Here is a 25497-nt window from a genome sequence, read left to right as displayed (position 1 = left end):
CACACACACACCACACACACACACCACATACCACACACACACACACACACACACCACACACCACACACCACACACCACACACACACACACACACACACACGCACGCACGCATGCACGCACGCACGGTCTCTTTTGTAGTCCCAAACTATGTCCCTAGGCAGCAGCTTTGCAAGTGCCACCATTAATTACCTGAACCAGTCATCAGCCAAGCAGAGGATGCTCCCTTCTGTATCTGCCCTGTACACACTCAGTCTTGGTGCTCTTTTCTTCAAGTCTGACTAAAAACAATAGCAACGAACGAACACAAAATAATGTTGGAAGAAGAGTGGGGCAGTCGCTCTTTCTTACCATTCCTCCTTTCCAAGGGCGGTGCTCTAGAACACACGGCGAGAGGTGTCAGGGGAAAGCCAGGTGCCCACCGGCAGCACTTACAGCTTGCAGCCCACTGGATCTATACAGTGCAGGCCTCTTGGTGCTGCAAGCCCTTAACACATTTTCTCATTTGTTCTTAGCAGGAACCCAACTGGAGACAGGGAACAGGTTTAAGTGTGTTTCTGTCTTGCAGATAGCAATTTGAAGACTCGGAGACAGGAGGTGAGCTGCCCAAGGTCACAGGGTGATTCAGCTAGACAGTCTGGGAGGGAACGCGGGCAGTTTTTATTTATCTTTTTTCAAGAGTTTTAAAAGGGTTTGTAGCGACTGGGAAAATGGGTCAGCCAATATTCACCACACAATCATGATGCCCTGAGTCCAGATCTCCAATACCCATACAAAGCTAGGTGTGGTAACACACACCTGTAATCCCAGGGCTGGAGTGAGGGGAGAGTGCCTCACAAGACTCCCTGGAGCACACTGGACATCAGACCTTGCTAAATTTGTGAATCTCAGGCTTGTGAGCTGCTCTGTTGCAAATAATAATAATACACATAGAAACACATACATACTTAAATAAAATAAAGCTTAAAAATAATTTTACAATGAGATGAATGGTGCCAGAGGAAGATACTCAAATTGATCTTTGGCTTCTGCATGTATGAGCACACATGTACTAGTGTCCCAACTCCTACACACCCATATGCACATACATGAATGTGTACACAGAGCATACCCCTCCCTCCATATAGAGGCTTCTCACGGTATCACATAGACAGAGTCTTTCTCTTAGAAAGCCTCAGGAATTTATCAAGAGAGGTTCTATCTGGGAAGAATTCAGGGGCTGGGTGGGACAGAGTAAGGAGGGGGCTGTTCTTCACACCCTACTATGTCCTAAACATTTTGAATCTTTTACCAAGTACCTATTTTCTATTACCAATTCAAAATGTACAAATGGTACTTGAAAGTCTTGAGAAGAAGTAGCTGCGGGTGGCAGGTTGTCACCTGTTGAAGTGGCACAATCTGTTGCCCTTCTCCATCAATCTCCAGGAGGAAATTAGGTTTCCTGAGGAGGAGGAGCAATAGTGGTGGCTTGCCTTGGCAGGCATTCAGGAAGTGCTCCTTCCAAGCAGGCTGTGCAGTGGCTATGCAGCTGTGTGTAGTGGGGACCAGGAGGACCTTGCTGCTAGTTAGTCCTGGGCCTGGTACCCACCCACTGTCTCACCAAGTCCTCCCTGGTAAACCTCAGAGAGGGTGGAGAGCCGATCCACCTTGCTTCCCCTCGTCCATGCCCAGGGCCCTGTTCATTCCAATGTCACCTCAGATCCATCTCTCTCCCGTGCCAGTGCACACAGTTCATGCTCGGCCTAGATGACAGAGGCAGTCCCCTCACTGACCTACATTCATTTGTCTGCTTGTCTCATGATCAGGTCGCATGGGCTCCAGTTCCTCTCCACTCTGTGCATCCCTTGTTCCCCACAATCTCACATTCTTGGCCTGCTCCAATCTCTTTGCAGTTACTGAGTCCTGTCTGGCTCTCTCTCGGCTCTGGGAGTCACCTCAAGTTTGCTCTCAAGGACATTTGCTCTGACCTCACAACAGCTTGCTCTGCGGCTCAAAGGCTGCCGGTCTCCTCTGTGTCTCTCTGACTGACCACCCAGGGCAAATCTCTGCTGTGACTTTACTGTTTGTCTTCACTAATAACACTACCATCTTCACGAGACTGATGAGATTTCTCTTGTTGACCTCAAAATCTTTGTGTGTGTATTGTGTGTGTGCATGTTTATATGTGTATGCATGTACATGCATGTTTACCTGTGTTGGTGCATGTGTGGTTGAATATGCACATGTATATGCACATGTGGAGGCTCAAAGCTGATGCTAGATGCTTTCTTCAATTATTCTCTGCTAATGCAGGGTCTCTCGCTGAGCCCAGAGTCCTCCAGTTCCGGCTAATCTAGCCAACCAGCGTGCTCTAGGACAGATTCTCAACTTGTGGGTTTCAAGGATCCAATAACCCTTTCACAGGGGTTGCCTAAGATTGTCAGAGAACACAGATATTTACATTACAATTCACAACAGTAGCAAAATTATAGATAGAAAGTGGCAATGGCAATAATTTTATGGTTGTGAGTCACCGCAGCATGAGGAACTGTATTAAAGAGTCACAGCATTAGGAATGTTGAGAATCCTCGCTCTAGGAAATCCCATCTCTGCTCCTGAGCATTGGCTTACAGGCAACCATGGTGCCTGTCAAGCTCTTTATGCAGGTTCTGGGGACCAGAACTCCAGGCTTCACACTACATGGCAGGCACTTTATCCAATGAGCCATCAAGTATGACCTCATGATTTTTAACGCGCAGAATAAGCAAGTGTTGGTGGCTTACTGGTTAGACTGATGGAGAGATGAGTGGGGTAGATCAAAAAGATGGATGTGAGTGGGTAGATGATGACTAGTTATGATTAGATAGATAGATGGACAGATAAAGGGAGGGAAGAATGGAGGCAATGGATGAATAAATGGATGGGTTGATGGAAGGATAGATAAAGGGATAGATAGGTAGATGGATGGGTGGCTGAATGGATGGATGGACTGATGGATGGATGGACAGGTAGAAAGATAGATGACGACTGAATGGATATTTAGATAGAGGGATGAAAGAATAGAAAGATGTAGGGATAGATGGATGGAAAAGAAAATGGATGAATAGATGGATAAATGGACAGAAAGATGGATATAGGGGTGTATATATGAATGGGTAGATGAATGGATGAACAACCAGGTCATTAGACTGATGGATGGGTGGGTGGGGAGACAGAGACAGATGGATATATGAGTACTGAGTGGAAGAATAGATGTGTGTATGTGTGCATGCATGTGTGTATTGTGTATGTATGTGTATATATGAGTATGTATATATGCATGTATGCATGTATGTATGTATGTATGTATGTATATATGTATGTATGCAGATGAATACCTGAGTAGATGGGTGGTAAAAAAAAATGGGTGGATGAATGGAGCCTGTTCAGCACATAGCAACCGCCAAGGTTCCTCTGCCCACCCATGTAGCTCCTCCTGGTGCTCCATGCTGATGAGACAGGGACCCAATTAATGAGGAATGAGGACTCACTGCTGTCACCTCATGTTGAGATGTGCTTTTAACACTGACCCTCAGGTACCTGCAAAGCCTTGTACAGTGGTGGCCCCAGGACCTCTGCTGTCTGATTCTGACTATCGTATCTATTTCTAAATCCCTCTCATGTTCCCCTTGCAGATGGAAGAGAATCCTAAGGCAAGAATCAGGTGGAGCAACTGGGCACACATGCTAATGCCTGGGTTTGTTTTAACTGCTGACCTCTTCAGCACTGAGCCTCTGGGCTAACTTGACACATGAAGGGGTGCGAAGGGGAGAAAGCTTTCAACTGATTCGGAAAATGCCTCCATTGAGCCTTACTTCCCATTGCATTTTCTTTAATTACATTAGCATCTGCAGCAAGACAGCCTCAGCTGTTGGCGCTTGCACAGACCACAGTCACACCACCCAGAGTGGCTAATTGACCAGTGGGGTGATGCGACTCCTGGGTCTCCCTGTGCTTTTGGCCCTTCCTAATGAGCTGATGAGTGCATTAAACTGCAGATGCCTGCCCCCCAAGGATGGCTGCTGCCTGCTCAGTCAGATGTGAGACATCTAGCCTCTCCTTCCGATGTCCCCTCCAGGGCGACATGACCATTGGGTTCTTATGGTTTGGGAGACCATTCTGTCTCTCCACCCATGAATTCCTGGTTCTACCTGCCTTGCAGATCCCTGCCACGGTCAAAGCTGTCTCCCTTACTAATCCCTACATCTGTATGAGCAGTCTTTTGTCAGTCACAGAAACAGTGTTTTCTGTCCCAATGGTGCTCTGGGCAGCAAGAATTTGATATTCACCAAGACTTCTCCTCACACACCTAACCCCAGGTGATTGTGAACAGAAACATGTTGACCTCAGGTGGTCCCAGGCACGGCCTCACACGCAGGTGTAAATACATGGAGGCTGAGGACTCATACCCTACCCCCCTTGGCCTCTTCTCCAGTCTCCATGTTTTTCTATCACACTGACAGTGACCTTGCTTTACTAGGTTGCTGAGGCTGTGTCCAGGGCATGGTAGTGGTGCTGGTGAGATGGACAGATAGACATGTGACCCTTGTTTGCTCCAACTGAAATGGCAGGTCAAGAGAGGCCCACAGCTTGTCCAACTCTTCATCATGGGAGAGCTATGGCTGACTCCTAACTATTCATCTAAACTCTTCTACACTCTGCTCAGAAGTTGCTGGTTGGCCCCAGTTTGGCCCTAATCCCCAGATATGCTTCATCAAAGGCACAGTCTGAGAGTGACCACTGCTTGAAGCCTTCTACCTTAGGTTCTCCCCACCCCCACCCCACAAGGCCCACTGTTCCCTACCTGAACAGCTCTTCAAGTAGCCACAGTAACAGCTTTTCCCAGACCTCCCAGGAACTTATGGCGTACTGGCTCTGCCTGGATCTTCCTTGTTAGATGGACATATGGGTTAAGGCTACTACTGACTCTGGCCACCTGTTAATGGTCCATTCTGGCCAGGTTTCCCAGTAGCCACTCGAGCAAGGCTTCTGTGGGAAGATTCTATCCTGGATCCTGTGACAGCCATACCACAGGAAACACACAACTTTCTACAAACTCCCAACCCATGAGCCTAGAAGGTCTGCTTCCCTGGGGCCCTGCTCATCAAGGAGAGCAAGATTCCCTGAACAAGAATGCGGGACTCGGGGTGAAGTGTAAGCCCAGAGCCAGGAAGGCCTAAATACCTGCTGGAGGAAGCCAATCACTCTGCTTTAGGGTCCCTGTTCATGCCCCTTCTCACATCCCTATTGTTTTCTCTCAAGGATGCCATCTTTCCCTCCTCCTTCAAGCATGCTGCCCTCTCTCAGGGGCTTCTTCCACAGGCCCTGTCTGCGACAGGTTCTCCTGTATGGTATGGTTGCCACAATCCCAGCAGAGGTGGCACACGAATAACAAAGCACAGAAGGCACTGCCCCTCTACCCAGGCATGCAGGAGCACCCAAGGCCGGAGGTCTCCAGAAGGCAGAAGCATGCCTTACCTGGCAGCATCAAAGCTGTCATAGGAGCCCACCGTGTAATGCCGGAAGAGCTTCTTGCTGCGGTCCGCGCGGGTTTCTGCAGAGGGAAGAGAGAAACCGTTCATCAAAGCCAAATCCCATATCTTGCATGAGCAAAAGGCTAGACCTTCCTTTTTGGCCCCAGACAGGGGTGACACCCTCTACATAGGGAAAAGCATGGGAGATGGGGCTGATTTGGGGGCCCAAGTCTGCAAAATGTGGGGATGCTGTAAATCTTGTGCCTGTTCACAGAGGGGCAAATGAGGTACTGCAGAACAGGGGGCTATAAGCCTCCCAGTCACAACAGTGACAGCCACCTCCTGTGGAATCTGCTAGCCCCGCTAGCCCCAAAGGATGCTACCCAGGCTGGCAGGCCTCTGGACATCTCAGGAACCTCCAATGATGGCTTTATCCCAGAGAGACATGATCAGGATGAATATCCTGATGATGGTTGCTTTCCACAAAAAAAAAAAAAAAAAAAAAAAAAAAAAAAAAAAAAAAAAAAAAGACTAAACTAAGCACACACATGATTAACGCTTCTAATTAAGCCTCACTTTCCTGACTCAGCAGATTCAGATGAAAGATCGGTGGGAAATGATATGACTGTTGTAATTAGATTAGCAGATGGTAACAGGGCTGGGGAGGGGAGGGGAACACGTGAAGATGCATCTGCTGGAAGCACCACAATACACAGAGAGCTTCAAGGTATTTCCCCTCACCGACAAGAGTCCCTGCCCTGCCTCCTTCTGAGGTCCTGTGGAACTTTGGGAGAAATTAAGCAAATGGCTTAAAGCAAAGCCTGAGCTCTGAGAGTCAGGTGAGCCTCAGTTCAGTTTCTCCTCTCATTCCAAGGTCAACGTGATTATTTGTTTAACTTTCCCTTCCCAGTGCAGGTTAATGAGAGAGGCCCCAGGTCTTTACAGGCTAAGAGGCAGAGACAGAACACCGCACTTCTTATGGAGTGGGGAGTCCCCTCCTGGGGTGGAAGGAGCCATTCCTGAGATGGGAGCTAGACTTGCATTTCCCAGCTGCCCTGGTACATCATTAGTTCTCTTCGACAGACGGGCTCCGCTGTCTCTCACCTTTCTCTGTGCCAGCTCCAGGCTTCCAATGCCTTCCTCAGCCATGACAATGCTACCCCTCCCTCTACTGACACTCACTGAGTGCTTCTGTGTACCCAGGTCCTACTGGGAGCACCGCTGCTGTACCCAGTCAAATGCTACCATGGAAACCCAGTGAGGGACATACATACAGCTCAGCGACCCCTCTTCGTGTTCACTGTCCTTGAAGGCCAGTCCAGACTGTGGGTCCCCTCCACAAGGGCAGTGCCTTATTTAAGTTAAAGTTAAGGCATCTTGGTAGTTTAAATGTCAGGCTGTGTGCTTTACAACTCTAATCAACCACTCCTTGGCCTCGTATTGAAGGCACACAGCATGAAGGCCATTGGTAAAATGTGCCAACAATTGCCAGAACTATCCCCTCACAATGCTAGTGGAAAGCAATGGCATTTGCAAACAAAACAAGCAATTTCAGCTTTAGAAAATGTACCCTTTCAAATAGTAAACGGATGGCTCAAAGCTAGATGTCAGGATTATAAATGTGTCACTCAGACTTAACATTAACCACACATGTGGCACAGCCTCAAACACTTGCAAGAGTCTCAACTGAGTGATTGTCCTTATCAGGTTGGTCTGTGAAGATGTCTACAAGGCACTGTCCTGATTGTCTTCATTGGCGCAGGAGGACCCAGTCTACCGTGGGCACACCATTTCCTGGTCATGTAGTCCTAGTCTGTCTAAGAAAGCTAGCTGAGCACTAACTTGAGAGCGAGCAAGCAGGCAAGCTCCCCAGGGTTTCTGCTGCATGGTGTTGGCTGAGAATGAATTCTTTGGTCAGGGGTAATGCTGCATGGAATTGTGAGCAGGCCTGGCTCCAGGGCTCTGCCTTGAGTTCCTGCCCTGATTTCCCTCAATGATGGACTGTGTCTGTCGTGGAAGTTTAAAATCATCCCTCCCCACCTCAGCTGATGTTGGTAACAGTTTTATTGCAGCGACAGAATGCAACTAGAACATGGATACAAAAAGGGGGCACTGAGCAGCAAGATGCTGGACTACAGACAGAAGATAGTAAAGGGGCTCTCATCCTCTGTCTATGCCTGTCACTCCCATGCTGTCACCATCTGAATTATAACAGCCCTGTCCTCATACATAACCTGAGGGCATCTATTCACAGGGAGGGCAGGGGTGACTGGGTACATTTGACGGATGGCATCACCGAAACCAAATCACACACCTACCCCATGTCACTCAGGTTGTTCAGATCAGCACCCCAGACAGTGCCTTCCTTCGCTCTGTAGGTTGGGTCAGGGACCTACATCCTGGGCTGTCCTCAGGGCTCCAAGATGGGGCATTACCTAGTTTCTCTGACTCATCCTCCTGACTTATGGTTTGAGGCAGAGGCCATGAGGAAGGGGGACCCTCATGAGCTAATAAGTGGCTTACTAAGGATAAAAAGAGAGACCTCAACTAGCAGCTTTCCCAGGCTTACCACTTGATAGCCTGTGCCATGTGTGGGTAAGGCAGAAGTCGCCAGCAGTAGGAAGGGTGTGCACCAGACACAGTTCTTGATCTTAGACTTCTGGCTCCACAAGTGGAATGACTTTGTCCTCTAAACATCACCGAGTCTACATGGGTAGTTCTGACCATGGCTTCCCTGCTCATCATAGATTGCTGAACTAACCAAAGGCCCCATCACACAAGGAGCAAATCACTGCAGTCCAGGGCACTGGAGTGAGAACTTGTGGACAAGGAACACTAGCCAGGCTGGGGACGATCTAGCCAAGCTGTGCACACCTGCCTCACACTTCACACCAGGGGTGGGTGAAGGAGCCCAGGTATACTGGCCTTCTATGACAGGATGAGGTCCCCAGGGATCGGATCACCATGGAGGGAAACACAGAGGTCTGACTTTCCCTGGGACATCCCTGCTCAGGTCACGCATGTGCCAGGGCTAGGAAGGGTAAGTGAGACATGAAGCATAGCTGCCCATCGAAGGGCCCAAGGACAGCTCCTTCTTAGTATTGCTCTGAGTTGCTCTGGTTGCCTCCATCTCATGTGGCTGTTCTGTACTGGTTGTCTAGGAAACCAGTGGGTGCTCAGAGTGGGCAGGGCTCAGCAGGGCCAAAGGGCACAGGGCCAAGAGCAGAGAAGCAGATGTGGAGTAGAATACATGTGCACATGTACAAGTGTATATTGTATGCCTGTGTGCCTGTTCATGAGTGCCTATGTACATGTTTATGGATGTCTGAGTGCATATGAATGTGTATATACATCATATACATATACATGTGTATGGGAGACCTTGTATGTACAGGCTCATGGTGACTGTATTATGTAAGGGTGTGCATACATTCATATAAGCATGTCTGTGAGTGCAGATGCATATGAGTATACATGCAAGCACATGATTGTGTGGCAAAGCATGTGTATGCAGGTCCATGGAAGTGTGTACACACATGCATATGTGAAAGTGCATGTATACATGTGTATGTCTTTATACATGTGATTATATACATGTGCACACAAATGTACGTATGTGCATATAGGTAAGAAAGGAATGTGTAAACAGGTACATGTGTGGATGTGTATTTGAGCATGTGAGCACAGGTAAATGTGTACATGCGTGTATGTGAACATACATGTGGATGAGCATCATCACTGCCATCACAACCATCATCATCACCACCACCATCACCCTCATCTTCATTACCACCATCACCATCATCTGTTGGAGTAACCACTTTTACATTGTGTGAAGATGTGTCTCTGTGTTTTCAATTGTTAATTCTGTACCAGCAGAGAGCTAAATGCTGGCAGGATCCTGGAATTGCTATTTCTAAAGCCCATCACCAGCCTCATCTTTTGTAAATGTTCGTTCTTCCTCACTAGCCTAGAGGCAATCTAGAATTGTACCTGATTGGCTATAGTAAAGATCTGACGGCCAATAGCTGGGCAGGAAGTGGAGGGTGAAACTTGAGAGAGAGGAGGAGCTTTGCGCAGTGGCAGTATTGTAGCCAATGAGGTTTATCCAAGGCACGATTATTGCTAATTGAGGGGGGAGGGGGAGAGAGAGAGAGAGAGAGAGAGAGAGAGAGAGAGAGAGAGAGGCTTGAGAGAAGAAAAGAAATGTGGGATATTTGCCAGCAGACACCGAGGTGAATGGACTAAGTAAAGTGGAGTAGGGAAGTAGAGCTAGCCACGTGGCAGGACGCAGTGCCAGGATTAGTCAGGTTAAGCATGATAGCTGGCTGGGAGACTGCCTTAGCTAAAAGGCCTAAGCTTTAAAATATTAAAAAGCCTCTGTGTCATTATTTATACTGCTGGTGGATCCAAAAGTTGCAGTATAATCCTCCTGAAGTCCTCCCCTTCACTGCAGCAGATTCCCTGCGCTGCTCTCTGCTGACAAGGCGCTTTACTCGTGATCCACATCATCGCTCGTCCTCCACCTGCTCCAGTCCTCACATAGCACCAAGCAGGCAGCCCATTTCCTGTCTCCACCTTACAGAAGGGGCAGGGTGTGGTGATTAGGGATGAGGTTCTAAAGCTACTAGTGGAGTTCAAAGTTTGGCTCTGTCACCAACTGGCTATGCCGCGTCTTCTCACTTGTGATGTGGGGAGAGCCCCAGCCCTGCTCTCACAGAGGCACCTGAGTGATTAGAGGTGTTGGGCAACGTAGCACATGGGAAGCGTGTGTTATGCTGGCTATAGCTATCACATGTCACACCTTAGGTTCAGAGCTTCTGTCTTCCCAAGCCTTCCGAAGTCACAAAGCTCATGAGAAGCAGTGTGGGCCTTCAATTCAATCATCTGAATACAGATGGCCATACTGTGGATATGCCCTCACCCAGCTTCTGTTTTGACCTGGGATAGATGGGCGGGCTGGGTGGTTCTTGGGACCCTTCCTGCACTGTGACAGAGCTGCCTTATGTTACGTCCAGTGTTTATTGTCACCAGCTTTACACTATATACTATGTGCTAACCCCTTCTGGAACCCCATAGGGTACACAGGATACAAGTAAGAAACCCCAGAACAGGCAGGGGGAGCAGGAGGCTGGAGGCCCATGGCCAGGACAGATGAATCCCACTTGGTTCTTCAGGGAAGCACCAGCTCATTTGAACCTGACACATCACCCCCAGGCTGTGGCTATTCCACCACTTCTCTATGCTTGCTAAAGAGGCAGGAGGCCCTGCTGTCTCTCCTCAATAGACCCAGTAGAGATCTCAGTAGAGATTTCCAGTTCTGGGCACTAGTAGTTGGCATAGGACTCTGATAAGGCCACCCCTGTGACCTCATCTGGTGCAAGGTTCTTGCCCCGCTGCCATGATTCCCACTTATGGGACCTCCAAGGGTGGCCTGCCTTGTGAGATGATGTACAGGCAGGACAGCACAGGATCCAGAGAGAGAGACAGTGAAAGGAACAGACAGACAGAACACAGTTGGAGCTCCAGAAAGTTCTTACTTCTAACACACAAACCCACTTACTGCCATTTCTGCTCCGATGTGATTTAGCCTCCAATTACTGACAGCACAAGAGCTTGGACAATACATGTATGTATCAGCCATGTATACTGGCCCATCAATGGCTAGAGGACAGGACCTCGAGGGAGCAGCCAGCCACGAGATGGCACTGTCATAGAGTCTGTGCCCACACATCCTCACAGGAAAGTTAGTGTTTTCTTTTTGCCATATGAGGTTCCTAGCAAGATGGTGTCTCAGATGCCAGGGCATACCTCCAACCTGTGAGCACGTCAAGATGTGGTCCAACTTGGTCCAAGCATTATGATGGCCTTTGACTCCACCAGTCCTATCCAGTGACCCTCAGCCTGTGTATGGAATGCAGCCTTTCTCTGAAACATTCTGCAGCCTGGGTGCTGGGTAAGCTTGCTCTATGTGAGGTGGGGATAGTGAGTATTGGAAGAAGGCACATGGCCCTGCTACAGAGGCCCTGGGCTGTGGCCTGAGAGGTCATGAGAGCCATTGTATATGCTTTTTGTATCTCTTACCATCTCATTCCTTAGCTCTCTGATCCAATAGACCTCTTTCTAATAGTATAAAAAAGGTATTTATGTGCACACCAAATGTGTGTAAGAGCCAGAGGAAGCCAGAAGATGCCAGACCCTCGTGACTGGAGCAGGCAGTTGTGAGCCACTGGACATGGGTGCTGGGATTCAAACTTGGGTCTCCTCAAAGAGCACCAAGTGCTCTTAACTTTTGAGCCATCTCTCTAGGCTTCGGTGGACCTCAGACATTAGAACCAGACAATGTCGAAGTCATTGTAGCATTCCATGACATGAGCAACATACCAAGAGCTTCATGGGATAGCTGCCCATGAGCACAGAGCCCACATTAGGGCCATCACTGCTCTCAAGGAGACTCCAAGGAACCAGTGTGCACATGGCACAGATGTGTGGCAAGAATGTTAACTGTCTTTGCTGTTCCTTGCCCGACACTGAGGGATGCTTGTCACACAGCATCACTCAGGGAAAGCTGGCTGTGACAGACATGTGTGGCCTTTTCAAATGTACAAGGCAGGCTATTCTTCCACTTGGGCTCTGGCCCTGTACAGCTACATCTCTGTCAGCAGCACTAAGAGTCATGACAGTTGTATATAGCAGAGACCTGATAACAAGACAAAGGCTGAGTGGGGATTTCATCAGGATAAACCCCAAACTCATCAGGAGCAAACAGCCTAGTAGAGGAAAGGAATGCGTCCTGACATAGCAGGCAGCAAACCTGAGTTCAAATCCTAAGCATTCATATGAATGGCTGGTGTGGCCACACATGCTGTAACTTCAGCAGTGAATGGGGAAGAGACAGGTAGATTCTTGAGATTCATTGACCAACCAGCCTAGCAGACAATGGAGAGCTCCTAGTTCAGTGAGAGACCCTATCTCAAATCGGGAAGGTGGAGAGTGATAGAGGATACTCAGAGTTTCCTTTGGCTTCCACGTGTGCACACATGGGTGAATGCACACATACATGTATCTAGCTGGGTATTCTACATGCACAGTGTAGAACACATCCCTTTGACTGAAAAGAAGGCCCCCTTGTGGATGATAAAGGGACAGACAAGCCAGCCAATCAAGAGAGAACTATTGCTTCCTTTACTGTATAGAAAGTTCTACAAGTTTCTAGAAGACCTAGTTCACAACCAAGTCTCCTTTCTCACTTAGCATCAGAGTTCCTCACACAGCTGCTACACTGCAATGTCTGCAGCATCCCAAAGTTCAGGCCTCTTTATCATCCTGGTCCAAGGGATCACCATCTCTGACTTGGACTTGTGAAGTAGCTTCCTGTCTCCAGGTTTCCTGGTGATTTGTTCCACCTATCCAACCATGGCCCCTAGTGACTTTGAAGGAATGTGAATCCAGTGATGCTATCAGCCCTGCCCATCCCTGCATCCTCATCCCCACCAGTGTGCCCCTTGCTCTTTGCTCCTAGAAGACGAGCTGATTTGCATCTCAGGGCCTTTGCATTTGCTAGATTCTTCTTTCCCCAGTTCGGATTTCACTGTGCCAACATATCCTTGGCTCCTATGACAACCTGGCCACGTGGGCACCCAGGATCTCTGGTAAATGAGTGAACGTCAGAAAATTGGTACCTCCATCTGCTTGGTCTGGCTGTGATGGGCTTAAGGCTCTACAGAGAATACGTTAGTGCCTCCTGGAGGTTGCTAGCAGAGTGCAAAGAGCCCATCTGCACTGGGGAACCCCCAGTTCCAGCTCTGGACAAGGCAGTGACCAGGAGAAACCTTCTCAATGGGCCTCTGGGTGTTCCTGCCTCACCTAGAGAACAGGATGCTCGCCTTAATGGATGCCCTGGGTGGGTGCTCCCTCATGACACATATCCCAGGTTAATTGGGGATCTCCTTTTCCCGGGAGGCAGCTATGAGCCCTCCCCACAAGGCAGCATTTAAGCTGATATGCCCTAAAAACGCCACTCTGAGAAATCTACATGGAAAAATGGGGGGTGTGAATCTTTGGAAATTCTATTTCATACACCCCTTGGGATGTGTGGAAGGCAGCGACAGATTTCATGACAGTCTCCGATTGTCAGCAGTTAAAATAGCCCTTATGCAAAGCAACCAGGAGGAGGTGCCTGCAGCTTGGCAAGGAATCCAGAGTGGGGCATCCTGGGAGACTCTGGCCTCCCATCCCAGAGTGCCTTTCTGGAAAAGGGAACAAGAAGAGGGACTTTCTCCAAGACCAGTATGAGTAAAGACCAGAAGAATGTAAAGCCCTTCAAGCCACAGATATATTCCCTGGGGTAACCCCCTCCTCTCTTGGGATACCAGTGGATAGATAGACTATGAAGCACATAAAACAGTGCCGCATTCTCTCCTTCTCCATCCTCCCTTCTCCTCCTCTTTCCTTTTTGTTCCATGAATGGGGATGGTTTCCAAGGTCTCAGGCATGTTAAATGAACCTTCCATCACTGAGCCATGCCCCTGCCCCTAAGACAGACAAGACAAACCTGAGCCTCAGTTCTTTCCTGGTCTTCTAATCAAAGCAGGAAAGGTCCTCTCAGCAACCTCAGGTTCCCACCTACAATGTTGTCTACAGCAGAGCCCACAACATAGAGATACAGAGAGAGTAGGGTAAAGACATTCTGCACACATCCCTCCCTAACACCCACTTTGGTGTCTGGCTTACATACAAGAGGAATTTATGCCCCCATATGATACCCTGCTTGCTGCTGCCTGAGCTTAGAAGGGTCTATATCATCCAAGCCAACTGGACACCATCCCAGGGCCCTGAAACAAGACACCTTCTGCTCCTGGACATCCTGTTCAAATGAGGACCCATTACTGCACTGCAACAAGTGGAGGACAGGGGTGGACTGAGGTCACACAGTGACAGAGCGCATGAGACTCTTGGCATCGATGATAAAGCCATACGGTCTCAGTTCCTGGAAGGACCCACTTGCCCCTGGGTTCTGCCCTGAGTGACGAGCCTAAAAGGCCCAAGCTGAGCCCCACAGACTGGAGTACATTTTGGTTTTTTTTAGCTGTCCCACGCGACATTGATATTCCATTCCATCCCGTATCAGTTTAGGTAGAAACACTCTAGGGTGAGTCAGGTTGTGCTTGCCGGACCATGCTGCTGAATGGGTTGTTCTGGACATGGCATAGCTTTGAATTCCCCTGCGCCATCCCTAACTGCACCAGGCCTCATGTAGCTATGGCTTTCACACCCATGGATTCTATCAACCTAAGGTGTGTCTGAAAATATTTGAAAAACAGGGGCTGGAGAGCGGCTCGGTAGTTACAGGTGCTTGCTGCATTTGCAGAGGACCCAAGTTTGGTTCTCTCAGCACTTGTGCCAGGTAGCTCACAACTGCCTGTAACTCCTGCTCCAGGAGGATCTAATGTCTGTAGCCTCTACGGGTACCTGTATTAACTTGCACATGCCCACACAGAGATATAATTAAAATTAATGATGTTAAACTTTTTAAAAGACCATATTTGGACATTACTGTATGTGCACTGAGTGTGAACAGGTTTGTCCGGTGTTTACTCCCCTAAGCAACTCAGTAGAATAATGTTTGCGGAGCACACAGACTGCACTGGGTGTTATGTTTGGGACTGACTTAAAGTATGTGGAAGGATTGCGAGACTTACATGAGAAGCTTTTGGCATGCTAGAGAAGGGATTAGAGTGGGGGGCTCAGTATCTAGGGATGAGGAGGGGGGGTCCTGGAGCTAACTCATACTGGTCTTGGAGAAAGTCCCTCCTCTCATGCCCTTTTCCAAAAAGGCACTCTGGGAGGGGATACAAAGGAATGCCATATTTCCTGTGACAATCAGTAGCCCTGCATCCATTTCCTGATGCCCCCAGGGGGCAGCATACCCCTCAACCAGAATTCCTGTGGAGGCCTTGTGATTGATAATTTTAGGTTACTTTTTGCTGAAGAGGTGGCCAGACAGAGAACATTGGGCACATAAGAGTCAAGTATCTCCAGTGTCTGTGTTAATGACAGGGAAACCCTGGGATTCTGCCCTGGATGCTGGCTGAAGACTAACTTCAAAGGCAGACAATTCCCTTGCCCTGATGGAGGGCACTAACCCTCTTAACCACTGGAGGGTCAGGTGTTGTAGATGGGCCTGGTGCCATTTGTATGTTGATGCTAATTCCACTCTCCTGGGAGGGGTTGCGAACAAGAGGTGAGTCATACTCAGTTGACTTCTTGTGAACCAATCCCCTAATGAATAAAGGAGCCAATCACTGGACAAGTAGGCGGGACTTCCAGGTTGGGGAGGGGAAAAGAGGAAGCAGGAGAGAGTTAGGGCTTTTTGGACAGGGATAGAAAGAGGACAAGATGTAATTACAAGTGTCTCCCAGTTTCAATGGCAGATCCCACCAGAGGATTTAGATTGAATAAGGCTTACAAGATTAGGATTTTAGTTGTTGCATCCAGCAATTGTGTTATCATTGTTCCTGAACTAAGTCTGTGTAGGTTTGCCAGATGTGCATCACAAGGGCCATGGGGGTTTTGAAGCACAGGGCTGATGTGGTAGCGACCTGCCAGTGGTGACTTAGTGAGCTGGGTGGAGACGTTTTGGAAGCTCTGTGCCAGAGAGTCTCCTCGAGACAAAAACAGGTCAGCCATTGCTCAACAGTGCATGACTGGCTAGGCCACTGGGGTTCAAGCGTGGGAACATGCCAGTTCATTTTTTAAAAAATATTTCCCACAATAATTGGGGCAACGATGCTCTGAGCTGGTCAATTCCTTTCTAGAAGAGCTGAGTGGTAAATGTCCCTTGTTTTGATTGACAAGAAGCATAGAAACTATGGAAGAGATGGAGAGCAATGCTAGGCATGCAGAAGACAGTTTAATACAAAGGCTCAACTCAAAATGCATGCACTGTGCCTGAGGAACATGGAACACAGGGGTGTTAGTCTAAGTCTAAGCAAGAACACAAGAAAGATGCCCTGGACCCTGGCCAGTTAGCTTTCATCTTCTACCCATCTCCCTCAGAGGGAAGTAGGTCTCAATGGCATGTTGCTGAGTACTTTGTGGGAGGAGGGTCCAGAAATATCCTCCCGAGGTCGTGTTTGACCCAGCCAGGACACACCAGGAAGTCACAGAAGGATAAAACATCAGAGAGGACAATGGTCAGGTGTAAGCTGAAGGCTGCCTGAGCGCCTTCCCTGGGTGCCGTGTACATTGACATCAGACCCAAGTTGGATGGATACAGGTGCTCCCTGGCTTACAATGGCATGAGATGACCCCAGGACCACCAGGCTATTTTCCTTTCCCATACTAACCAGGCCTGGCCCTGCTTAGCTTCTGAGATCAGCTGTGGCTTCTACAGTCTTAATCTATGCCATGAGGCCATTGGCACTTCATTCTCTCTGGCAGAGTGTTGGATGATCTTGCCCAGCAGGGGTTAGTGTGAATTTCGAGCAGGGGTAACGAACGCTATGGCTGAGCTATGGAGCACTGTAGGTCAGAGATACTAGTTATCAGTACTAGTGACTTGTCTCATCTAGATAACAAATGACCAACAGAGCAACTTAGAAAAGGAAGCGTTTATTCTACCACACAGTCAATCATGGTGGGAAGGTGTGGTGGCACACATATCACACTGCATCCATAGTGGGGAATCAGAAAGAGATTGACCCTACATTCAGGGCAGTTCTTGCCCCCTCAGACCTAATCTAGAAGCTCCTTTACAGACGTGCCTAGAAGCTGGTCTCTGTGGTGAGTCTAGATCCTGACAAGCTGTTAGTATTCTTGACAAACCTCTGTATCTTATCAGGTTTCAACTGCTGGTTGACAATCATGGTGGAATCCCACTGAGAGCCAAGGGGCAGTGGGGATATTGCTGTCCCACTCCACAAATGGGGATGTAGAGGAGAGAGCCATGACAGAAAGAGGGTTGATCCCCAAGGACCTGCATGAGCTGACAGATGGGATGCTATAAGTAACATGGGGGAACGCCCACTTGTAGCCTGGGGGCTTAAGGTTGAGGTAAAGCTGGTAGTGGCTGAGTGTGGATCTCTGGGAGGGAGAAGGGAGAGGGCCCCTGATGGAGCAGGAATCCCTCTAAGACAATGGCTTCAAAGACTCAGAAGACTCTGAGGCGTTTATACTCCAGGATGGATGTCCCTGGGGGCCTGGAACACAAGAACTGCCTTCCTCTTGTAGTGGAAAAGGATCGTGCTAGTGACTCAGAGACAGGGCCAGAGGGGCAGTGGTGAGCCCATTTTCTGAGCTGAGACACTGCTCCTGCAGAACATGTCAGTGTCTGTGCCCTAGACACACTCCTTCTGAGACGAACACTTTGGCTATTTCTGCCCTTCTTTCTATTGAATCCAGTCCCTTGCTTAGTTTTCATTCTTAGCTCAGTCCCTTTCTGATGCTGTAACAATACCCAAGGCCAGGTTGTCTATAAAGAATGGAAATTAATCTCTTTGCCATTCTGGAGGCTGGGGAGCTGAAGACTAAGATGCTGGCTTCCTGGTGTGGCAGAAGAGCAAGAGGGTGCTATGTCCAGCCCCCAATGCCGGACAGAGACCCACTCACATGGGCTGTGATGCCAGGGATTTTTTTTCAGCTTTGGGGAACTGTTCCAACTTTCTGCAAAGGGCTCAGGGTCTCTGGCTGACAACATGGCCAGGCTGTTTGGCTCTGGCTCACTGGTGCTCTGCACCCGGCTCCTTGCCCAGGCTCCTGTGTCTCCTGTAAGTTTTAGTCATTCATTTATCTTGTTTTCTTGAGTCAGGGTCTTATTCGGTAGCTCAGGATGGCATGCAACTCACTATATGGCCCAGATTGGCCTCAAACTAATGACAATCCTCCTGCCTCAGCCTCCAATGTGCTGAGAGTATAGGAATAAGTCAGCCTGCCCAGCTTTTATGCAGGTTCTAAATCCAACATCATTCACCCAACTCCAAGTGGGCTGAGGGGACAACTGAGGCCAGAGACGAAAACCAAAGACCGTGCTGGGCTCTCTGTGAAGTAGGGAAGACACACAGCTATGGAAGCAGCAAGGCCTATTGCCGGGCCACACCCTCTCAGCTACCAGGGCAGGCTAGAACTCTGGGGGCTCTTTAGGGCTGAGCAGGTCTGGAGGGGTCCTAGGCTGGGAGCTCGTACCCCATTTTACAGACTGAAGTTCACCTTCACAGTCTGTATATTCTCTGCTCTGGCCATCAGACAGTCACAGTGACCTACCATGAGGGGACAAAGGCCTAAGGCCCTCAGCACCCAGAGTCAGCAGGTAGAGGACTCTGATTTGAAAAGAAGAGCATATAAAACAAAAGTAGGATCTGGGGAGCCACTCTGCACACAAGTATATCTCTTAGATGAGTTGCAGGACATTTTTTGAGTACCTTTGGGTCCCAGGAACTGATCTAGCAAGGGAGCAGACACAAAGGAGGCATCGTCAGACTGCACAAATGCACTGTGCACTACACTGACCTAATGACAGAGGGCAGATTTGGGGGCCTGTGGCCACACAGACCTGTCTTCCTACAGAATCCTGGCTCAGTCTTCCTGGGTGACCCGCAAGATTGTAGTTAAGTTGTGGCCCTTTTTGAAGGCATTTCTGCAGGTGTTCCCTCCCATTCCCTACCTACTTAAACAGACTGTGTTCCTTGGAGCCAGCCATCCTCCAATCAGAGAGAGCTGTGGCATGTCAGTCTCTCTCACATCTCATCACTGTGACTCAGAACTCTACCCTCTCTCTTTAAGGACGGTTGAGGTCACAGAAAGCTCACCCAGATATTTAGGGGCCTTAGACTTGACAGACAGCAACCTGGATTCCATTAGTGACTTTAATTCCCCTTGGCCATTTGGAGTGGGACACCCATAGATACTGGGGACCAAGAAATGGCTATGTTCAAAGGCCACTCCTCTGTCCACCATTGCCACAGGCTGAGGCCATCTTTATAGGGCAGCATGGCCAGAAGTGGGAGTCTTGTTCATCAGACTCAGAACCTGGGACTTAGTGCTTTGAGACTCAGTACTCTGGGACTCAGAACTCTGTTAGAAGCACTTGACCACAGAGCAGTGGTTCATTGCCATCCTCAGCTACACAGTGAATGTGAGGCCAGCCTGGGCTGCAGAGGATCCCATCTCAAAAGGCAGGGGCTAGAGAGATGGCTCAGCAGTTAAGAGCACTTTTTCCTCTGGTAGAGGACTAGGCTTCGATTCCAAGTACACACATTGTGGCTCACAACCTTCTGTACCTCCAGTTCCAGGGGATCCAATGCCCTCTTCAGGCCTCTACAGGTACCAGGCACACGCTAGTACTACACAGAGTGAAACATGAATTCACATCAAAAGCAAAACCAAAACAAATAAAATATCCAAGCCAACCAAATGACAATTTAAAACCAGACAGTGCCTGTGCTACCTCAGTGAGACCAGGGCTTGGGCTCCACGCTCTGGATCCTCCCCTTCCTCATTCAATAGGGCTGAGGACAGCATCTTCGCTCTGCTCCATGCCTTTGTGGGATGATCCCTTTAGCTGACAGAGCTCGCTCAGTACCAGCAACCCAGGGCCTGGAGGCTTTCCGTCTACTGATCAAGGCTGACATTCACCTCCCTGAATCTCACTGGTTCCTAGGAGGCACGGCTGCCTCTGTGGTGAGATATGGCGCCAACAGACAGCTGAGACATCACTTTTGTTTATCCCCAGCTCCCTGGAGCATGGCATGCTGCCCTGGTGTGTGCATGCATCTGTGGTGTGTGATGTCTGCTCATTCCCTCCTCCCTGGGCCAGCTCTGTGTCTCAGCATCTGGCTATGAACCCAGCAGTAAGCAGAGGAGAGATGCCTTCTTGAAGAGCCTCACGCTTTGGGCTAGGGGAACAGGTCAGTCAACACAGTGCCTGATGTGCGAGCATGAGGACCCGAGTTTGATCCCCAAAGCCCACCTTAAAAAATGCTAGGCATAGTGATGCACCCTTGTAATCCCCTAAGTGGTGAGGCAGAGACAGGCAGAGCTCTAGAACTTTCCGGCCAGCTAGTCTAGTCTAATTGACTAGCTCCAAAACAAAACAAGGTAGGCGCCAGCAAGATGGCTCAGCAGGTGACAAGATGGCCTGACAGACCTGAAGATCCAGATGTCATGGCAGCCATTTGTAATCCTATGGTAAGATGGGAGGTGGGACAAGAGAACTGTCTGAAGTTCACAAACCAGCTAGCCTGGAATATGGAGTACAGCAGATACACCAAGAGAGACCCTTCCTCCAACTTCTAAAAGTTGGCCTCTGAAGTCCATGAGCATACTACACACATACATATACCACACACACATATCACACAAATATACCACACACGTACCATACACATGTACACACATGTGCACATATACACTACACAAATACACATACCATACACACATATGCATTTCATACATACAAACACACAAGTACACACACATGCACACACATCACACAAATACACATTCCATACACGCATATCACACACATACACATGACACAAATACACATACCATGCACACATACCACACACACACACACACACACACACATGCATTTCATACACACAGACCATAAACATTTTTTAAAAAACCAAAGTGGGGGCTGGCTGGAGAGATGCCTCAGTGGTTAAGAGCACTTGCTGTTCTTTCAGAGGACACAAGTTTGATTCTTAGCACCCAAGCCATGTAACCCAGATTCAGGGGATTCAGCACCTCTGACCTCTAAGGGCACCAACATTAATGTGAATATCCTGCCCCCACATGTATATATGATTAAATATAATAAAAGTAAGACTGAAAGAAAGTAAGTCAAGTAAACGACACCTGAGGAATGACTTCTGAGGTTGAGCTCTGGCATGCACACACATACACACACACAAACACATGCACACGCACATAGAACCTTTGATTCCCCCATGGTAGGCATGGATGTAGGGGCCACCAGCGTCCCAGGACTTGCATCCATGGGGACCAAACACTAAGGCCCTGTGCCAGAGCCAAGTTCAGCATCTAAAACCAGGTCAGAAGAGGAAGGTTGCCAGCACACGAACTGCTTTCCCTTCCCAAATAAACACAAACCACTTCACAGAGGTGCTCCTCCCTGCCCCTGCAAAGTGGTTTTCTTCTCAGTTCTCCTGGGAATCTGCTAGCAACTGAAAACCTTTTATGAAACATGAGCTGAATACCGACTTAAGGGACTGTCAGGCGGCTGTCACTTTACACAGTGGTTTTTTTTTTTTTAACCAGGTGCATCTGTGTTCCTTGCCCCATCAAAGACCCCCCGAGACATCAGGGCTCATGCACAGACAAGAGGGGTCACAGAACACCAGCTCCGAACCAAACCAGGGAGGGAGAGAGGGTCATGATTCCTCAGTGAAGGCCCCCCCCTCAGGCCAGTGTTCGGGCTCTCCTGGACGCTTAGGACACTCACATGTTGGAGAGCCCATGGGGAACTGGACGGTCAGCTCCCTCATGGTGGGCATGTGCTGTGGCTTCCTAAGATCATATACTGGAAGCATCGCTCTGTGAGTATGTTGAGACCGAGACAGATGGAACAAGGGGAAATCCTCAGGTCCTGAGGATTCTGCCCTCAGACTGATGAAGGTGGCTGCAAGGGATCCCAGGTTAACTCTGCTGAGGTCATTATGAGTGTGTTCTAAGTTGGCACCGGCTTCCTATCTGGGTGTCTCAGCTTGTGTCGCTTTTCCTCGCTATAATGACACAGAATACTCGCACATTGGAAATGAGGCTCCAGAAGGCGGACAGGGAGGGAGGGCTGGGAAGAAATACCATGACAGGGATCTGCTCAAAGTCATCACCTGGCCTCAGTCAGCACGTGTTACACACACTGAACTAGTGCAGAATACATGAGATCCTTCTCTGCCTCAAGCCTGACTAGATCAAGCCAGCTACTGAGGGCACCCAAAGCCAGACACTAAAACTCTAGCATCAAGCCCTTAACTGATCTTCTACAGAGCTTCCCCCTCACAGAATCAGAGGTCCCACCTCACTCTGTGCCAAGGCCTTTCTTCCAGGGCACACCTATATTGTGGTAGTCAGCAACCGCTTTCACGCATGGCTTTGAAGCTAAAAATCCATGCTCCCTCCTTTCCCAGGAGTAGCTACGGTCCTGGCCAATGAGATGGAGCAGGGTCTGCTGGGTGTGGCTTCCCTTCATCCCACTATACCTCCTAGGTCCTAGTAGTTTTTGAAACAACCCCTTCACTGGCTACAGGGTTTGGCAGCCACATCAACATCCTGGGAATGCTGAGGACAAGCAAGACACAGAAAGCCAGAATCCCAAGTGGCTTCACAGGTCTCCATGCCTACCCACATGTGACCCCTGACCCAGTGACTTCCAGGTATGACTCCAAGACCCCTTTTCTCACAGTCACAGGCACTTCTGCCTGCATGGCCACACCCTGCTTCTTCAGTCACCAACACCCAGAAGAGAGTCATGCTTTTATTGTAAAAACTCCAATGAGAAAACTGAGGCCCAGAAATAACCCCATGACCTACAGTGGGGGCGGGGGGGGGGTATGACCGAGCTCCCTAGGGCATGCTACTGAACTCACACAGCTGTCTCAAGCTTGTTCTGTCGGGAGGCAGCTGGGCAGGACTCGATTGCCTCCAGAGTCATCTGCCTCCCGAGTAGAGGTCCTGGGATCCGAACCCAGGTCAGCCTGACTGAATGAATCAAGGTCACCACAAGGCACACAGAGCTTCTGAAGAGAGTAAATCTGAACAGTGAGCTGTTCCCGTTAAGTAACACTCCCACAATGCTGTATGAGATTTACTAGGAATACAGGAAGGGGTGGGCACCCTTGGCTTTGGGGAGAGGGGTCCACAACAACCCTCACTTTCTTCACTTTGGAAGTGCTCATCTAAGGGTGCATGGCTTCTTTGCCTCTGTCTCCCTTTGCCCTTCTGAGCTCAGCTGATAACTCTCTTGTGAGTGCCGGGTGCTCCTGGTGGTGACTATCAGCATCTCTCTTACCCACCTCTGCCCTCTTTGCTGTTCTATGGCCAAGGGGAACTGAGGACATTGAGGAGGGGGGTAGTAGCGGTTTCTGGGGACGTTGCCCAGTGACCACCCTCTCAAATTGGTTGAACAAATGAATAGAGCCACTGGCTGTCAGTGAGGTGGTTTCTGTTCTGTAGTAATTAAAATGTTTGAATAAAAAAAAAAAAAAAAAAAAAAAAAGGAAAAATCAGCCCAAGAGACTCCACAAGCCTGCACAATCCACAGACCCAAACCAGCACTTTGAATGGAAATTACACTAAATGGATGAATTGGGTCTGATTTGCATGTGGCTGATTAGCTTGGCTGGGAGTGCCCTGCCAAGGTGGCCTCTGGTGTTCTAGGAGCACTCGGTGAAAAGAAGAGGCCAAGAGGACAGGTGCCTCAGGCTCCAGCAGCCCAGGGCTTCACTGACAATGGCAGGGGAGGGGCACTCCCATAAGAACAGGTAGACAAAATTTCCTGTCCCAGAGTCAACCTAGCTGCTTCCCCCAAGGCAGCAAAGGCTTCCATGCTCTGCTGAGCCAAGTCATGTGGCCTGGGTGGGCCCCATTTTGTGTGCCCAAGCATGCAGCCTCTATCTATCCGATATCTCCACTTCTAACATCTGGTCTTGGGTCCGACTTCACAACTGGCATCCTCCCCCCAGGGACTCAGAATTTCTCAACTAAAACAGCTGCCAATTTGCACTGCCCTTAGTGGAGCAGCCTGGTGAACAACACCCCACCCCCACCCCTTCCAAAAGACAGAGTCAGTCCCTCCTAGAGAAGGCTCCTGGAGGTGAAGTCCAAGGCTCACAGGTTGGAGGAGTGTAGCCTGGATTTAAATTTGGGATCCGGACTGGAGGCGGGAGGATCCTTTTAGCTTTTTAATCTTTTTTAAGGACACCAGCAGCTGAGGCTTGGGAACTAGGGCACTGAGAAGAGAGACCTGTTGAGCAGGAGGAAGCTGCTGCCTCCTGTGGGAGGGAGCCAGGACTCTGCAGACTGGAGCTTCAGCATCCACACCTTGGCTAACCAGAGCTCAGGACCACGGGGGATCAGAGCACACCCCTTATCAGGGTGGCTCTGGGTGAGGGCTGGGCAGTCCAAATGGAAACAGAAGGCACAGACTCAGCCTGGCCATGACCTTTACAGACAGACATCTGACCCCTGAGCTCTCATTCCCTGCCAGTCAATAACTGCAGCCCCTGTCCAGAAGCACAAACTCCACAGGTGACAAACAGAACACAGGGTTGCCGTGCAGTGAGAACTAGGGCCCCCGTCACTAGAATCTTGGCAACTCACATTTATCTTTGCAGACCTCAAAGTGACATCCAGGGGTGGGGTGAGATAACCTCTTGCTCACTACGTCCTTGAGCCAGTCTGAACCCTGGGAAGACAGCAGCTCCTGTTAGCTTCTCTTTCTTTCTTTCTTTCTACTGCCACACCACCAGAGTAGCAGGGAGTCTGCTTGATTAAAGAACAATAACAGAAGCTGAGCTGGCCATGCTTTCTCTGAAGAAGGGCAGCCTGCACTGAGGGAAGCAGGCATCCCCGTCCCAGCTTGGGGAACTTCCCATGCACTTTGCAGGGATCCTGAGACACTGGTGCCTCAGTCACCCCCTCCCCATACAGTCAGCCCCCTCGACACAGTATTTCACTAGGAACAGATGTTCTAGTTGGACTCAGAAACCCACCAGTGCTCAGAGAGCCACTCAAGAATACAAATAAGACTGTGGGGGATTCTCTGCCACAGAGATGCCTGCATCCTGGGGTGATCCGTCAGCTACCTCTGTTTTCGTCTAAGTCAGAAGTAGGAGAAAGCCATGATGGAAACAATAGCCTGGAGGAACCCATCAGCCTGCTGACTACACCGAGCGAGCATGCCACCATAATCACTGAGCGAGCGAGCGCCAGTAGCATCAGAGTTCCGGGGCTACTGTCTCCACTGCTCCAGCAGAGAACAAAGACT

At 49.3% G+C, this 25497-nt stretch overlaps 1 protein-coding gene across 25 annotated transcripts in view; it reads right to left on the bottom strand.

Moving 5' to 3' along the window:
* Positions 1-25497, bottom strand: part of Shank2 (SH3 and multiple ankyrin repeat domains 2) — a 447967-nt gene that overhangs the window by 161410 nt on the left and 261060 nt on the right. For 24 of the 25 annotated variants that reach the window (XM_006508521.4, XM_006508520.4, XM_030242323.1 and 21 more), the window contains one exon: positions 5494-5569. In XM_006508521.4, coding sequence (XP_006508584.1) covers positions 5494-5569 — 76 coding nt within the window. Of the gene's footprint in view, positions 1-5493; positions 5570-24830; positions 24850-25497 lie in introns of those variants that run through there. The other variant, XM_030242327.1, reaches the window with a different exon arrangement.

The sequence above is a fragment of the Mus musculus genome, chromosome 7 (genome assembly GCF_000001635.26).
Source record: "Mus musculus strain C57BL/6J chromosome 7, GRCm38.p6 C57BL/6J".
Classification (NCBI taxonomy): Eukaryota; Metazoa; Chordata; class Mammalia; order Rodentia; family Muridae; genus Mus; species Mus musculus.
The sequence above is the reverse complement of the archived record's forward strand: the minus strand, read 5'-3'. Positions and strand labels throughout refer to the sequence as shown.